The sequence below is a fragment of the Cygnus olor genome, chromosome 6 (genome assembly GCF_009769625.2).
Source record: "Cygnus olor isolate bCygOlo1 chromosome 6, bCygOlo1.pri.v2, whole genome shotgun sequence".
Classification (NCBI taxonomy): domain Eukaryota; kingdom Metazoa; phylum Chordata; class Aves; order Anseriformes; family Anatidae; genus Cygnus; species Cygnus olor.
Genome location: NC_049174.1, coordinates 30,620,522 through 30,636,699, shown reverse-complemented (window position 1 = coordinate 30,636,699; position 16,178 = coordinate 30,620,522). Strand labels below are relative to the sequence as shown.

General features: G+C 48.5%; 1 protein-coding gene across 3 annotated transcripts in view; it reads left to right on the top strand.

Moving 5' to 3' along the window:
• The first annotated feature begins 262 nt into the window (after positions 1-262).
• Positions 263-16,178, top strand: part of ESYT3 (extended synaptotagmin 3) — a 35,406-nt gene continuing 19,490 nt past the window's right edge. Inside the window, exons 1-4 of one of the 3 annotated variants that reach the window (XM_040561164.1) lie at positions 263-475; positions 9,873-9,914; positions 10,765-10,899; positions 11,446-11,522. In XM_040561164.1, coding sequence (XP_040417098.1) covers positions 10,801-10,899; positions 11,446-11,522 — 176 coding nt within the window. In that variant the 5' untranslated portion in view covers positions 263-475; positions 9,873-9,914; positions 10,765-10,800. Of the gene's footprint in view, positions 476-4,067; positions 4,448-9,872; positions 9,915-10,764; positions 10,900-11,445; positions 11,523-16,178 lie in introns of those variants that run through there. The other 2 variants (XM_040561163.1, XM_040561161.1) reach the window with 2 other exon arrangements.

Genomic DNA, 16,178 nt, shown 5'->3' with positions numbered 1-16,178 from the left:
TACTCTTGAATAGCTTCTGCTCTAGCTCTGTTTGCTGTAGCCTTTCTTCCTGGCGTAAAAGTTTTTCTGTTCAGCAGGTGGCAGCAACTGCTTATGGGTCAGGGCAGGCTCCAAGATGACACAGAAGTGTTTTGATGTGACTTGTGAGAAAATCTGAGTCATCACCAGAACCAAGAAAGTGACAGCTCCAACTCACAGGACATCTCTGGAAGGACTGGAAAATGCTCTCTTCACTTAAGGGAAGTTTATTTTTTCTTTCCAATCCAATTGTAGATTGTGCTTTATATTCTTTCACTTTCTTGTGCCTAATCTGTGCAATTATATAATTTGTGTATAAAAGACGTAGCTTTTCTCGGCATTCTGCTAAGCCGGACGTCCACTGCAACTCCCAGTGTCAGAGCAGTGTGGGACCTGCTGGCAGTAGGAGCAAGGCTGGACAAGGGACGCTGTGCCACGCCACTTTTTTCCTCCTGGGGTACGTACTCTGCATCCCACTGCACTGCCCTCACACTAGGGGCCCCTCTGTAGCAACAGCAAGTGGATGTGTGAAATAAATTGCTCTTCCTGCTTTCACTGTATTGCCAAAAGTACCATCTGATCAGTGCCTCTCTGTACTGCGCCTTATACAGAAGCAGAGAGAGAAGCCATGAGCCAGGCAGACACAAAGCACGGTATGGGGGAGTGAGCACAGCGAAGCAGTCTTTAAAAGTAAGCATCGTCTAATCCCAGCACCGCTTTTCACATATTCCTGACTAACGATGTTGTCTTTCAGTCTTCTGCATGTGATTATTTCCCCCATGGGAAGTCCCTGTCTCCAGCCAGAACATACCTGACCAAACAGTGTAACACGGGTTCATTTTAGCTGTCCAGCTCAGATTTCATTTCTGAACAGAACCTAACAGAATGGAAGAGCCACAGCTTTCCCTGGGGAGATACTCTCCAGACTCAGTAGGAGTCTTTGCTCGAGAGCGGACAGGAGTAGCAGCCACAAGGGTTTTTGCCCTGTGATGGGCAGAGTCCAGTTGTGGCTTTGCTTGACAGGATGAACAGTGCATGGACAGAGAGTATGAACCCAGGGGAAACTAAACAACAAGGGAGAAACTGTTTTAATCATGTCTTGGTGCAGAAATCATTCTGTTAATGCAAGGAATAAGGTTTTATCCTTACATAAAGGTTTTCTGTTTTGCTGCGGATGCATAGAGAAAAGACATAGTGCACCTTTAGTATTCAGTTGCATTAATGTGGGAATTTCCACACTGGTCACAAGCGTTGCAGCCACAAGAAAGTTAAAAAGTTAGAAAGTCATCTTCAGTAAACCCTCTGATATCACACCGGTATGCAGCATGGATTTTTCAGATTAATTCCTTTGCATATTCTCTATAGTTAAAAGAAAAAGCGTTGGCAGTGGTTTTTCATAACTCCCCACCTTTAAAATGGGTTGCCTTAGTTACCATGGCCAGCTTGAGAGACAGCAAATTTAGTACTAATACATTTTTAAAGCCTTGCAATTTCTGTAAAAGCCCTGTGTCATAATCAGCTACAACATATGCATTTATCATAGTGCTAATAAACTACGGTGGTGATAGCTAGTCAGATTAAATCAGAGGTCAAGCTAGACAAGCTTGGGTGACAACCTTAATGACTGTCCTGCGTACGTGGGGAGAAACATTGTGAAATATCCTTGTACTAAAGAATAAGACTAGCTTTAAGTGGTTCAGAAATCTGGTGCTTGAAAGCAGTCTGCTCACAGTCAAGATCATACTTTCCTCAACAGGAAAGGTCTTAAGTTGTCCTCTTGATTGGTGATTCAGTATTTTCTTTGACATTTAAGAAAACAGCAGGAAACGATTATTCTTTAAAAGGTAACTACTATCCATCATAAACAGAGTTAACAGAGGTCTCAGAGTATTGATTTATCTCATTCTCATGAGCACAGTACTTAGTTTGAGCTTTCTGTGAAACCTGTTTTGATAAGCCATTTTTCATCTCTTACTCCTCTTTTTCTTTTGTTCAGTTAAAGTTTTTAGTAGTATGAGTTTAAAGAAGTATTATACTTTTTGTATAATTTTTTTAAAGTTCCTAGAACCTCTTTAGTTATAGCAAGGAATTGTCTCTTCACAAGGTAAGAGTCAGCAGCAAAGGAACACACAGTGCCCAAGAAAGCGTGGTTATTTCTGAGCTTGGGTCCTGGGGGACAGCACATAATGGAACATGGAGTTCTGCCTTCATGGAAGCATCTCCTTCACTAAACAGCAGCTGGTGGATATCTTGCAGGACTGAAAGCGCTCTTTTCATTTCTACAGAGAGCTCTCTTATTCTGCTTTAACTTGAACCTAGTTTTTTTTTGTGATCAGCTGAGGGAAGAATAAGTAAAACAACAAAAAAGTAATTTATTCATGAAATTAGCCACTATGTATTTCACTGTGGCCCCACTGTTTTAGTACTCAAAAAGCTGCCACCTGTCGGTGCTTCTGAACTGCATGTAGTTCTCTGAATTTGAGCTAAATATTTCGAACTGTACAAGAGTAGTAACTTGAAGGACGAAAATGATTGATTTACCTTTTATTACAGCTTCTCCTGGTAGCAAAAGCAACTTTTAAGTCTTCAAAGCCCCCATTTAATTTAGAGGATTCTATTTTTCTGAAAGGTCAGACTTCGGGGCTCAGGTGAACTGTGAGAACGCTCACCCCATGGCTGAAATGTCACACTGAAAATGTTTTACAATGCTCTAAATGGCAGTGGGGAAAAATAAATGACAAGACAGCCTCAGTTTTTGGTCAGGGGTAGAACAAAAACAGGTGTATTTTTGCATGTAAACATACCTCCTGATAGATGTAATTGTATAAACTCAGCACTGCATGTTTTTTAATGTATGACGTCAGAGAAGGCAGATACTCCTTCAGCTGTTAGACCTGTTCGTTTTTGGTCTCTGTTCATTTTTATGAAGAGTGGAAGTCTTTATGAAGACCACCTCTGTGGTCAGACCACTGGTCCGCTTGCTCTTGGTGGCAATAGGAATTGCTGTTTTGGGAGAGAGCATAAGCCTGGTCGTTTTCTGACGTCCTTTTCCCTGAAGCCTCCCCCGCATCCACAGCTGTAGGGAGTACATTTGTGGGCTTTGGTGTTTGGGAATTTGTCTAATCCCATTTTGAACCTGCTGATACTGTCTGCCTTGCAGCCTCCAGGTTCTGGAGAGTTACTGCCCACTGCACCAAGTACTTATACGTGCTCTAGGCTGATTTATCTTTGCAACACCCCCAGGAAGAACAACATACTCATCCTCATTTTGCAGAAGGGGAAGATTTGGGGGTTGTTTCCAAAAGTATTTGTTAATAGATGTCTCACGCATGAGTTTGTCTAATGTGAGGCATTTGAGTCCCAATGTTTTCAGATGCCTGAACTGATTTCTCTCTGAGATCAGTCATGTGCGATGAGTAACGTACGAATGAGGATCACTTGCAGCACTGTTTGATTTTTTGACTGACCCATTATTAAACACCAATTCCATGGCAAAAGTGGGGTCAAACCCTGTTGTCCCCAGCCACGGTCACCGTCCTTTTCTTGGAGCCTGGCCCATCGTTTGTTATCTTGTGCGGCTGCAATGAAAAGGGGCCGCGGTGAAAGCTGGCACCATTCACTGATGTTCTCGACTCATCCACCGAACAAAGCGTAGCATCTGCCCGATGCAGGGCAAATTGCAGTGGAAAGCACAGCGTGGACCTGTCTGTAGGATCGCAGTGTGTCTCCTAAGGCATATGCAGAATGGTATGGTATTTATCTGCTGAGAGGAAAAGCCTCTCCAAGCGCACCTCGTGGTTCCCAAATATCTCTGCACTCCCTAACGCATAATTCCCATTCTTTCAAAGCGTGAACACCCCGGGTACCCCCGTCAAAACGAGAGGAACTGGGACCGAGAAGCACCCCGACTCCGGAGCAGCAGGCGCCCCGCACCGACAGGCGGCTCCTGCCGCCCATCCCGCCCCCTCAGCGGGCTCCGGGCGGCCCGCAGCCGGCTCCCCGAGCACCGAGCTGCGGGGCGGGGACGGAGGGGTCCCTCCCTTCCCTTCCCTTCTTTTCCCTTCCCCTCCTCTCGCCGCCGGGTGGAGGCAGCGCACTCGGCCGGGGCGACCCCTGGCAGCCGGGGCGCGCCATGGAGCCCGCCTCAGCCGCCACAGCTCCCTCAGCCGCCTCAGCGCCCTCAGCCGCCGCCCCGCCGCGGGCGCTGCTGTCGTCCGCCGGCCGGGCGCTGCTGTGGCTCGGCCCCGTGTACCTGGCGGGGTACCTGGGGCTGAGCGGCAGCTGGGTGCTGCTGGGGCTGGCCCTCTGCTTCTGCTGGAGCCGCAACCGGCGGGGGAAGCGCGACCGGCTGGCGGCAGCCGCGGCGCTGCTGGAGGATGAGAGGCAGGCGGTGTGCAGGGGGCTGGCGGCGAGGCACCTGCCGGCGTGGGTGAGTGGTGGTGCTGGTGGTCGTGGTGGTGGTCGTGGTGGTGGTGGTGGGTGCCGGGGGGCTGCCGGGGCCGTCCCGTGTGGGGAGCAGCCGGGGGGAGTGCCTGGGATCCCACAGCAGCCTCCCGTGTTTTTGGGTCTTGGCTGGCAAAGCAAGGACCAAAATCAAAGTTGGTTTTGGTCAGGAAACCTGCGTGTGGCTCCGAGTGTGTCTGTAAAATGGGCTGCTGTGCCCTGGAGAAACCTTTCGAATGCGTGCTACTGCTTTGTGGCTGTTCCCGTTTGGGGAGATGCTTGTTTGAGACCTCATCCGAAAAGTTTCCTCCTCCTCTCCCTACCGTCATTTAAAATAAATAATAATAAATGCGTCTATAACACGATGCACTCTGCTTGCTAAAACGATAATAGTAATAAATCTATAACATAATATACGCTGCTCACTAAATGCCACAGGTGTTTACCTTCCAAGAGACATCTCTTGGTGGTGTGGGCAGCCACGCTCCGCTTGTTCACGTTTGTTCCTAGCCATCCCTGGCTTTAAAGTGAAGAGACTTGAAAATCTAGCTGTGCTGCTGCTTCTGTATCGGTGGCTATTTGCTCGGTGCCCTCGGTTGGCTAATGGGAAAGGATTAGCGGTCTGGGTTTGTTTCTAGCCATCATATGCTTAGCATTTAAAAACGTGCCAGGAGCTGGTCGGGAAGTGCTTTTCCTGTCAGGAAGAGACTATCAGAGAGCTCCGTTTGCGAGGAGCGCTGCGTGGAGGCAGTGATGGATAGTTGCCGTTGTTCTCCGCAGCCTGCAGCCCTTGGCGCTCCTTGGTACGGTGCGAAAGGTGGGCGGGCAGCGCTCCCGGCAGAGCTCGTACAGCTCCCCGCTCCTCTTCCCCCCTGCTAGACGCAGAAGTTTTTCTGCCTGTTTGTCTTGACAGTGTGTTTAATGCAGCTCGGGGGAGCAAGGAGCGTGGTGCTGTCAGCTCTCGGCCAGGTGCTGTGGGAGCAGAGCTGTGACATCCTCCAGCTCCCTGGATGCTGGGAACAAGAAACTGGTTCCCTTACTTGTCACCAAAAAACCAGGGTCAGCCCCAACGCACAAACACAATCTCAAGTCTTTAGTTCTTGTGGTTGGAAGTGCCCTCTGTACCAGCTTGGGGAAGAATTGTTGCTCTCTACTCAGCATTGGGAGCTCAGGGGAGGTTTTGCCAAACGGGGAGGCTCCAGCAGAGCCCACCAAGACGGTCAGGGCTGGAGCCCAGGAGTGTGAGGAGAGGCTGGGGATCAGGGTCCTTTCGCCTCCTGGTCAGGAAGGGAAGGTTCGAGGGGATCCCACCACAGCCACCTCTTACCCGTGGTCATGGGGAGCATCAGTCGGCTCTGCAGGGCCTCGATCCCGACCACCATGTTTTGGGGCTGCCTGCTGGGAGGCAAGACCAGGGACAGGAGGGTGAAGGGGCTGCAGGGTGCATGTGCTTTTAGTTCTGACATTTATCAGTAATGCCACGTCTCCTCTCCTATGTTCATAACTTCTGTTCAGCATCAGCTGGCGTTTGCTTACACAGTATACTTGATGGTTTTTTAACTTCCTTTCTAATTTTCTTTCCATTCCCTTCCTCAGCTTGATCTTCTGCTTCTTTTCCCCTGTACCAGTCCTGGAGGCTGCTTCTCACCTGCTGCCTGTTTGGTTTATTGTCTCTGGTGTCATCTTTTTTTATCTTTCTTTTTTGACTTCCAGTGTTCACGAGCCTTCAATTGGAACAGCTCTAAAAATGTCCCTTCTGTTCTTCTCTCCTGATGTGCAGGGGTGGGAGTAGGAATAAAATTCAGGTGGGAGCATGGGTTGGAGCTGCAGTGCAATGCTAGGAAAGGCACTGGAGGTACAGTGATGGCATTGTCTTAGGGGCTCGGTAAATTGTTGTCCCCTCAGGTGCCCTGGAGTGAAATGAGGAGGATCCCTTCAGCGAGGAGTTAAGGCCAGTGGCTGATTGCACCACTTGGTTAAACGCAGCAGCGCAGGGGCTCCTTCAGCCGTGGCTCAGGCTCTGCACAGTCCTGGCACCAGTTCTTAGGAGATGTGTTTGTGTCTCTGCCTTTCCTTCAGTGAGGACACCGGGAGGGAACCTCATCTACTCACCCAGCTGTTTCAGGGAATCTGCAGGGCTGTGATCCAGCAGCAGCCTCTTGGCCGAAACCCGCCAGTGAGCTTGGAGGAGAGGCTCCTGTGCCAGCTTACATGGGCAGGCTGCGCTAGGAAACCAGGCTGGAAAACCGCTTGGGTCAGGCAGAGTCAGATCTATGTCTAGGAGAGGTGAGGCTGTCTGACTTCAGCCCGGGCAGCACTTACCTTGGCTTTTGTAAAAACCACTCGGTGCCTGGAGCAGAGGCAGTGCTGCTTCCACCTCCGTTCTGGCTCCGTGATGATGGTGGTGGTGGTGGTGGCGGCTTCTCTGTGCTGCTTCTGCAGCAGCTTGCAGGTGAGAACATCGCGATGTGCTGGGTTCCCTCCTGATGCCAAACGCCTCATGCCAGGAGAATTTGGTATTGGAGGTACAGAGCAGTCCTTTTAAAACTCGGGCTGCCAGTTCCTTGGTCATGCAAAAGGCTTCTTTAGACCTCAGACGTTCTTTTTTTTGTCCCTGCACAGGGAGCTAAGAAACCTGTTTCCTTTTTTTTTTTTTTTTAAAAAAAAAAGGCAACAGTGATGCTGAAGGATACGTTCCTGTGTTGTATTTGAATGGATCAGCGCTGTCATGTCTCACATGGTCTTTGCTGTTGCTGTGATCATTTGTGTGGCCTCCTCTGGGGCAGGGCGGAGCCTTGCAGAAACTTACACTTCTCCTTTACTTGCTAGTAATTGCCCCTTACCTCGTGTTTTTGATCTTCAAAGCTCTTTTCAGATGCTAAGTAATTTCTGCAGCATTCCTGAAATATTGGCAAGAAGTATGCCTGCTTTTGTAGATGATATTTGATAGTGAGATTTGCCCAAGGGTACGGAGTATGTCTTATTTTGGGACAATGCGAACTTTGGCAGCTCTTGGTGGCTGGTGCTGGGCTTAGTAGGAACTATTTTGTGCTTCTCTTGTCTGTGCTGTACCGATGGCAAACTTGGGAACAAAACCCCGATGCCAGGGCTCCTGCCAGCAACAGGGGTGAGCGTTGAGTCTGAACTCCCAATGGAACTGTAGAAGATTTGGGTTACGTTTTTGTCTTTTGTGCTTTTTCCAAGAAACTATTAGTACATTTAAGTTCTTTGAGTAAGTAATTGGGTCAGGAGGAGAGGTTGGTGGTGCCACCGAGCTGACCTAGAGCAGAACTCGTCTTCTGGTAGACCCTAGCGGGCCATGCACGTTGTTGGAACGCCCTATGGACAGTGCTCAGAGCTCGGGTCTGAAGCGACCTGAGGTGTGACATGGCGATCTGTGATTCACTGTGGTTGCTTTGGGGGTTGCCCCCGGCTGTCCGGTTGGGCATCTGTGGCTCAAACAGTGGGTTTTATTCCTCTTTTTGTTGTGGTGGGTCTGGCTGCCACCTCCATCTCATGGGTTTTGCCTGTTTCCTGATGCTCCTGCGTGCTGTTCCAGCTCCTATCCACTGATTTTGCTTCTTGGATTCTTCTTGTGGCTACATCTCTAGCAGCTGTGGCTCTAGTGAATAATCCTGGCAAAGTTTAGGGGTTTATATGGTGCTGCACTTCTCCTTTTAATGTTGGTGGGTCTCACAAGTGGGCTGTGAGTTTGTTTTTGGGGTCTGGTGGCCTGAGTGGTGCCCTGGGTCCTGGTCTGTCCTTCCTTTTGGACCACATCCCCTCTCCCCTCTGTACCTCTCCCTCACCGAACCACTTCCATCCCTGCTCTCCCCTGCCTGGGACTGATGCAGAACCGTCCTGCGGGTGCTGTGGAGCGCTGCGGGGCTCGACAGTCACGTTGGAGCTGGGGAGCAGCTGCCTTCAGGGCACCCAGGATTTATGCGTACTGGCACAGGGCCCTCTGGTGAAAGATGAAAGGCCGGCAGGTGGATTGGAGGTCCCCCGATTCACATAACCCTCCTTCCTGTGAAATGTCAGCTGCGTTGTGCCGGTGCTGATCGTCCCTTCTGGTGCTGCGTTCCTGCTTTATCATGCGGATAGAGCCGGGTAGACTGGCATTTCAGTGAACCTGCATCTTCCCATTTAATGGCAAAGCTGCTATTTAAAGTATCAAAAGAAATTGCTTTTGAAGAATACGGTAACATCACTGGTTTTTAATGCAATAATCGGAGATCGTTTGAAGCATTGTTTGAGCAAGGGAAATGGGCTCTGAAATCATACATCGGGCCAGAGAAAAAAAATCAAGCTACTGTCGGTTCCATCCGAATGTCTCTGAGCACCTCTCCGAATGCTGCTAAACAAAACAGCAAACCTCTGACTGAAGGGTGTAATTCACAGCTCTCACGTACAGAAGTAGTGCTCTGTCCTACCCCGACACCGCATCAGGCTAGGCGCCAGGATAAGGAGTCCCTTTACATTCGAGTGCTTTTGGAGAGCTGAGCAGAGCCTGTCTCGAGAAGCTGCCGGACCGTCCTTCCCTCGTGCAATATCCTTCTGCCAGCCTGGAGCACCGGCTGAAAATACCGTGCCCAGAAGACTTTCATGGGGGATTGCAGCAAGGAGATCGTGGCTCCTTGCTCAGCAGCCCCTTGGTGAGGTCTGAGTGCTTCATTAGTTACTCGAGCGGCCTCAAATCCACCTGTCGTGCTGGCGATGGAACAAGCCATCACTTAGGGAACCGGAGGGCTTTTGTTACGGACACGTACACCTCCTGGCAGCATTTGGTACGTCCGATTTGAAAACGTGATGCGGGAGCGACTGTTTTATTTTAATTTGTCCTTATCTTAAAAGGCTTTGAGCAGTGAAGCCACTGGACTGTTACAGGTACATGCTAATAGGCTTAAACTCCTACGGTGCTGCTTTTCCCCGAAGCCATTGACACAGTGTGAGTGTTAGTGGGGAAGCGCTGCTGCACCCAATGAGCTGAATTTCCCAAGCAGGTTCTTGTTTTCCAGATTTCCTGATTGGGATGAGCCAGCACAGGAAACAGGTCCTGCACACCTCGTGGTCTTGAAGGGAAGCAGGTTCTCAGGGCTTCCCACTGCATGACCAAGAGGGATTAGGAATCTAATGCTGCTGTTCAGCAGGAGCAGGATGTGACTCTTGCTTTAATCACGTAAATGCGCCCAGAGGCAGGCTGCTACATCAGCACACCTGTCTTCTTTTGCCTTTTATTATTTTAGCAGTTTTTCAAGGCAGTAATAAATTATAAACGATGTATGTACGAGGGCAGAGAGATCTCAGCTTACTCTAAAACCTGTTCTGTGCTCTGTGGTATCTTTTGCATACGATGCAGTATACCGAAACGGATTGCATGTGGCACTCACTTTATTTTTCTCTGCCTCCAGGTCCACTTCCCTGATGTCGAGCGAGTGGAGTGGCTGAACAAGGTGAGGAGCTCTGAACTCCAGTTTGTGAGGCCCGCTGCTCTGAGCTGAATCCCAGCACAAACTCCACTGGCCAAGCCTGAGAAAATTATCACGTCACCACAACAAGTTACAACCGTATCAGTGTCTGTGTTAAAGTCTTGGAGCATACAGAGTTGTCACAGGCTTTGGTGAGAGCCAGGCGTGTGCCTGGCTGGGGAAGGTTTGATGGGTTTAACCACGGCACTTGTGAGATTTTAAAAACAAAACAAAATTGCACGTGCGTGTACATATGCATGTCTGCGTGAATGTATTATTATTTTAGCAAAAGTAGTGGTGTCTCCTCTTGCTAGAGAGGTTCCCAGAGAGCTCTGAGCCAGGTGCTCCCATCGGGAGTAGTCAAGCTCTCACTGGAACTGACTCTGGACTTAACAGCAGAACAGCTGAACGTGTAACTTAGTATCTAGTAACTGTCCTGTTCTTCTGTAGCAAACTTTCTTCTGGAAGTGAAAGCTCACCTCTCTCCTCTCTAAATAAACCTAACTGCAGGGAATTTTGTGACACTTGAGAGTAATTAGAGACTACTGCGCTTCAGAAGCTTTAACCCTGGGCTTTGCTGGCTCAGCCACTGTGGTTAGAAGCAGTCAACAAGTGCCGTGATGTTAAAAACTCACCCTTCAGTTCCTAAAACATATTCCTTTTCTGAGGAGCTGAGATGAATCTTTCCGTAACGATGACTTAAGAGCACAAATGTTACTTGGTATTTTAAAAGGGCGGGCATTAGTAGCCAGGTGTTCTTTCTGTGTCTGTTTCTCAGCTAAAGATATTTTACACAAAGAATCTTCAGTGTGTTTTTGCTTTTGTTGTACTTTAGGTCCTTGTACAGGCCTGGCCGTACTTTGGGACAATCATGGAAAAAACGTTTAAAGAAGTTCTTGAACCCAAAATCAGAGCAAAGAGCGTACATCTGAAAACATGCACCTTTACCAAGATCCACTTTGGCGAGAAGGTAGGGTGACTGCTTTGCGACACTTGCGGTTCAGTCTGTCCTGAAGACTTCAGATGCAAAGGGGAGAGTGTTTGCTTGGGACTCTGACATTCAGCACTTTTATAGCTCTGAATGTTTAATAAGTGGTATTGGTACTGTACTGCTGCCTCCTTTGTCCCTCCTCACGGTGACCTGAGCATCTTCACCATGAAAAAAGGATGATAAGGGAGACACACATGTCCCTTGCCACTGTCAATATGGAACTAGAAATGGGGAAAAGGGCCACATACCCACATTTCTTTCTGTTATACCCTTGCAACAGGAGTTTTCAGTGCTCTCTAAGGCTTGTAGCATGGGCTGCTTGTAACCAGCCCCATATCTGGGGATAGCCAAGGCTGTTCACGCCTTGTTTTCAAGAGAAAAAGTATGGTTTGCTCATACTTCATGTGCAGTTCTGAAGGGTCTATAAAGAAAACTTCAGTACTTGAGTGAAGTGGGTAGGACTCTTCTCTTGGACTTAACTTAGGAGGTATTAACCATGCCCTGTCTTGTCTGTCTTTATTTCAGTGCCCTAGAATCAATGGAGTAAAAGCCTACACCAAAGAAATTGATAGAAGACAAATTGTCCTAGACCTGCAGATATGGTAACATTCCGTCCTTGCCTATGTCAGTGGTTCTTAATTCACTGCCTACCTGCGCGTGAGTTGTCATGCTGGACTGGACACATGGTCCGCTAAGGTCAGCATGAGATGGAGCTGCTTATCTTGTATCAGCCCAGAGTGATATGAGATAATCTGTCCCCCAGCTGGATGTCCTTATTATTTGCAGAAGTGGGGTGTTGGGCATCAGCCTTTACATCGGAGAGCAATGTCACCTGCACGGGTCTAGGTGTTACCTGCTCTGGCTTACCGGTGCTGTTGTGGATATAAAATTGTTGGTTTTGCCATTCATGGCACTAAGAAGCTGAGTTTTGGAACTGTATTTCCTGTTCTGACAGCTCTCTGGCATGGAGATGCTTGGTCTGGCTTTTGTCCCCGTGTGGTTCCTCTTCAGTCCAAGATCTATAGTTCTTCTGGAACTACTTGCACTATTTTTTTAATTCCTTAAGATTAATCCTCTTATTTTACTCACTATGTGCTCCTTGTGCCACCCAGCATTTTTTTTTGATTACAGCTGTTCTTTTAGCAGAAAATTGCCTCTAGCTCTATTAACAATAACAACAACAAAACTAGATAAAACATTTGATACATTCCAGGCTGTTTTGGATGAACTTGTGTGTTTTGTTAACACTGAAGCCACCACAGAGCTAAACTTTCTTCTGGTTTTGCCTGGAGAATGGAATTACTGGGGGAATTACCACTTGTATGCTGCTGTAGTTCTGCAGTGGGTTTTTGGGCCACCTAGTTTAAATGGCTTTTCTTCATGGTAGCGCCAGGAAAAAGCAGTGTGAAACTATGGGCTGTCTTGGCAACAGCACAGAGCTGCTCAGGACTGTGCCTGCTGCTTCATGTGGCAGCATCCCCAGCCCTGGCAGGGCACTGGTGCTCCCTACAAGACAATGTGCTCGGTTTTCAACGATGTTGTGCTTCAGCACAGTCAGTAAAGTGCTCTTTGTAATAGCCAGACCAGTTTTAGGGCCTGTGGCAAATCATTTGTGTTTTCCACGTTGAGATCGAGGATTTCGATACCTTTAAGGCTCTGTGGGAGGTTGCTGCTGTTCTCTGTTAAACTACTTCTGCAGGCTGCTTCTCCCACATACTCATTTTCACTGTCTGTTAACAACAGTAATCTGCAGAGGGATTCCCCCACCTCCTCATCCCTGCCCTTTTGGCAGACCCAGCAGCATCTCCAAACTGGCCACTCACTTCTGTTCCTCCTCCTGACAATAACTTAACCTGATCTATTATCAGATAACCCAGGAGTTTTCTGCATTCACACAGGAGTGTTCAGCCTACTTTGTCTCTCTGATGGGGAAGGCTTCTCCTGGGCTGTGCTAAAGGCCCAGCTTCTTTTACATTAGCAAATTAACATCAGTTTCTGCAAGTGTGCATTGTACAGTTGCTGCAGAAGGTCGTGTACTACTTGCAGGAATGGTGAGAAGCAAATCTGTGAGCAGTGGTGGTTATTGACCTGCTTTTTTCCAGGTTGCCAAAGGAACTTTTTTCCCCCCATTTCTTTAATCAAACAAATTGGCACCCTCTACTTTTCGGGAGCCAGGCAATCTCCCATTACAAAACAGTCTCTCTTAGCTACGTAAATGGTTGTGAGTGTCTGTGTTAATGCAGCTGGTGTTGGGAGAAGAGCTGGTTAGGGGAGATGGACTCGAGCTGCCCCAACGGGAGGCTGCAGCCCTTTGCACTACCTCTGTCATCGTGTGCCGGTGAGTCAGGTTCGGGTGGCTGCTCACCAATATGAGTCCTCTGTTTTTTCCCCACTTTACTAGAGAGGGAGGATGATCCTCTCAGTCAGACCTGTGGTGATGATGCTGAGGGGGACTGGCTCCTCCTGGCTCTTCTGGAGCCAGAATCTCGGCCAAGCTTGAGCTTGTTCTGCCGCCTGAGTGCAGGATGTGAGCCTCTGTCTGACCAACTCACCGGATGTCTCTGATTTGTTACACATCAGCTACCTCATTGTTATGTACAGAGTCCTGAGTAGTACTAATGGCAGAGCTTTCTACTCTCACCTGGCCCCTCTTCCTTTCTCCTGTTCCCTCTAAGGGTGAAGGTGAGATTTAAATGGCTGGACTCATCCAGAGAGCCGAGCCCCAGCGTACCAGCTCTGGAGGCTGCAGTAACCTGCTGTGGGTGCCGATGTAGCACACTTGGCAATTCTGAGGGCATGGGGACTGACTTCCCTCTCGGGTTAGGTTTCGGAGAAATGTAGCTACGGTGCAGTGGACATTAAAGAGCTGACACATTTGCATGTTATTAACGTGACTCCTTGATGCTTACGGGCGTAATTTGGGGGGAGTTTCCCCTCTGGTGAACCCACGTGAGCTTGGCCTGTTGGCTGGCTCATCGCTGTGCGCAGCCCCGCTCAAAAACTCCTCCTGTGCTGTTGCTGCAGCGGGGAAGGCTGAGCTGCTGTGTCACATGGATGTTGTTATCCACGCTCCTGCTCTGCCCCGCTCCAGCAGTGAGTAACCCTCTGCGTTAGGCAGCATCCTGCCTCCAGAGATCTCAACACACTCGGTAAATGCAGCAGAACAGGAGGAGGTCCCCGATTGGTATGGGCAAGAGCCGTCAGCAGAGCCAGTGATGCAGTACATCACATGGAGTTACCAAAAGGAACTTGAGAAGCTGCTTTAATTAAATCTGCTAATAACAGCTTACGTATCTCTAGCATCAGAGCACTGGGAATGGTTTTGTCATTACAGTCTTGGCTGCCCCAGATGAGAAGACTGCACCTGAGTTTTTGACAGGCAAACCAAGGCTCAGTGGTGATTGCTTGTGAGTAGCACGGAAGGAGCACTTAAGTTGTCTTGCAAAATCTTGTGCTTGGTCTCTGAAATAATGATCTCAATTGGTGTAAATTAAGTGGTTTTGATTTTGTCATGGCTCATAGGACTGAGCGGAAACATTGAGATAATCACTGCTTACTCTGGGATCTTCTGTACGGATAAAATTTGTCATTTATCTGTCTGAAAGTCCTGGTGTCTGTCTGTTCTGTCCGTGTATCCACTTACTGCACAAATACAGATGATCTACAGCTCTCACATGGCACATCAGGGTTCTTGCAGTGGTTAAATGAAATACAAGATCCAGACAAACTGGGATCTGAAATCCCCAAATCTGAAATTCTAGGTAGGAAAAAAAAAAACTGACTGTGCTCCTGGTTCTCTAACCAGTTTGCCCTAGATCTAAGTCATGAATCTGCCTCCTGAGCATGGAGAGCTGACAGTTGTGTTCTCCAGATGAATTAGCATCGAAGTTTTCCAGAAATGTTCTCCAAAAGCGCCTTATTCAAAATTGAGACTTCTCAAGTGCAGCCACTTGACCTCCCGTAGTCATTTTTCTTCCCACTAATCCTGCAATTCCCTGAGCTACTGTGAAGCCATGTAATCATCTGGCTCTAGTCATCAGAGATTTGAAGTATCTGAAGGCACCATTAGCTCCTAGGAGAGTGTCTTGCAATCCAACTGCTACGTATTTTGTTAATCTGATGTACTACTCTTATAATAACTTTTATCGCAGATGTTTTGAGTGTTCATTTCCTTGCTCTTCCATGGCTTTTACAGTGCGTGAGATGTCATAGAAAAATAGGCTATTTATTTATAAAATAAGTACAAATATGCATTGAAACTTACTCTTCAAAAAGAGTACCTGAATTTCGTAACTGGCAAGTTTGCAACTCTATCCAGATGGTCTCTGTCATCTGGTGCAGGACTGGATAAAGTAGTCAAAAGAAGCACTCAACAACACTTGGAGGTTTGGTGGGGTTTAGGCTAACTGAGCTTGTGGGATCTTCCAGGAAACAAAGCATTTTGGAAGCCTCTCAGTTTTGAGCAGAAAAGGAACACTTGTCGTCAGGAGCCTGACTTCAAAGACAGGGGGGGAAAGGCAGACATGGTCTGGTTTTTTTTTTCATATCTTGTGGTACTTGGTCACACTTTCTTGTCTCTCTTATTTGCCCATTACTGCTTCATCGTTGACCTAGGTCCACAAACTTGTCAGTATGTGCTCCTGTGGCATCCCTGCCTTCCGCCAGCGAGCTGTCCTCGTATCACAAACACTGTGGGCCCAGCTTTTCCACCTGGGCGCAGAAGAGATGCAGATAAGCGCGCTTCTGCGAGCTTCCCCGGTCCTCATCCGTGGCGTAAGTGTGCTTATCTACATCTCCATGCGCAATACAGGACTTAGGAGAGAAACGGGTTCTTCTTCCACCCCTCACAGGTAGGCAAAGCGTGCTCCTGGGGATACCAGCACAAGGGCTCAGCCCTACGTGCCTGTGAGTGCCGAGGCTTGAAGCCCAGCAGGACAGCTCAGGCTGCTCTGTCTGGGGGAGCCCAGCGAGGTTATGCTGAGCAGAGGGGGCAGAGGAAAGCAGGAGCAACGTGGACTGGAAATGAGGAGTAAAACTGATGAGCAGAGGGCATCCTTCCAGGCACTCCGGTGTGGGAGCGGTGCTGGTATGAAGCAGACTTAAGGGTGATTAAAGGCTCAGGCTCTGATAAAAGGGGTGAAGGCTGCTCTGACATCCAGACTCGAAAACCTGATTGCACATATTGATGCCTTACGAGGGAAGGAAGACGTCTAGGGCTGGGTGGGAAGAGTTTTTGGCTGTGGAGAGCCATAAAAATT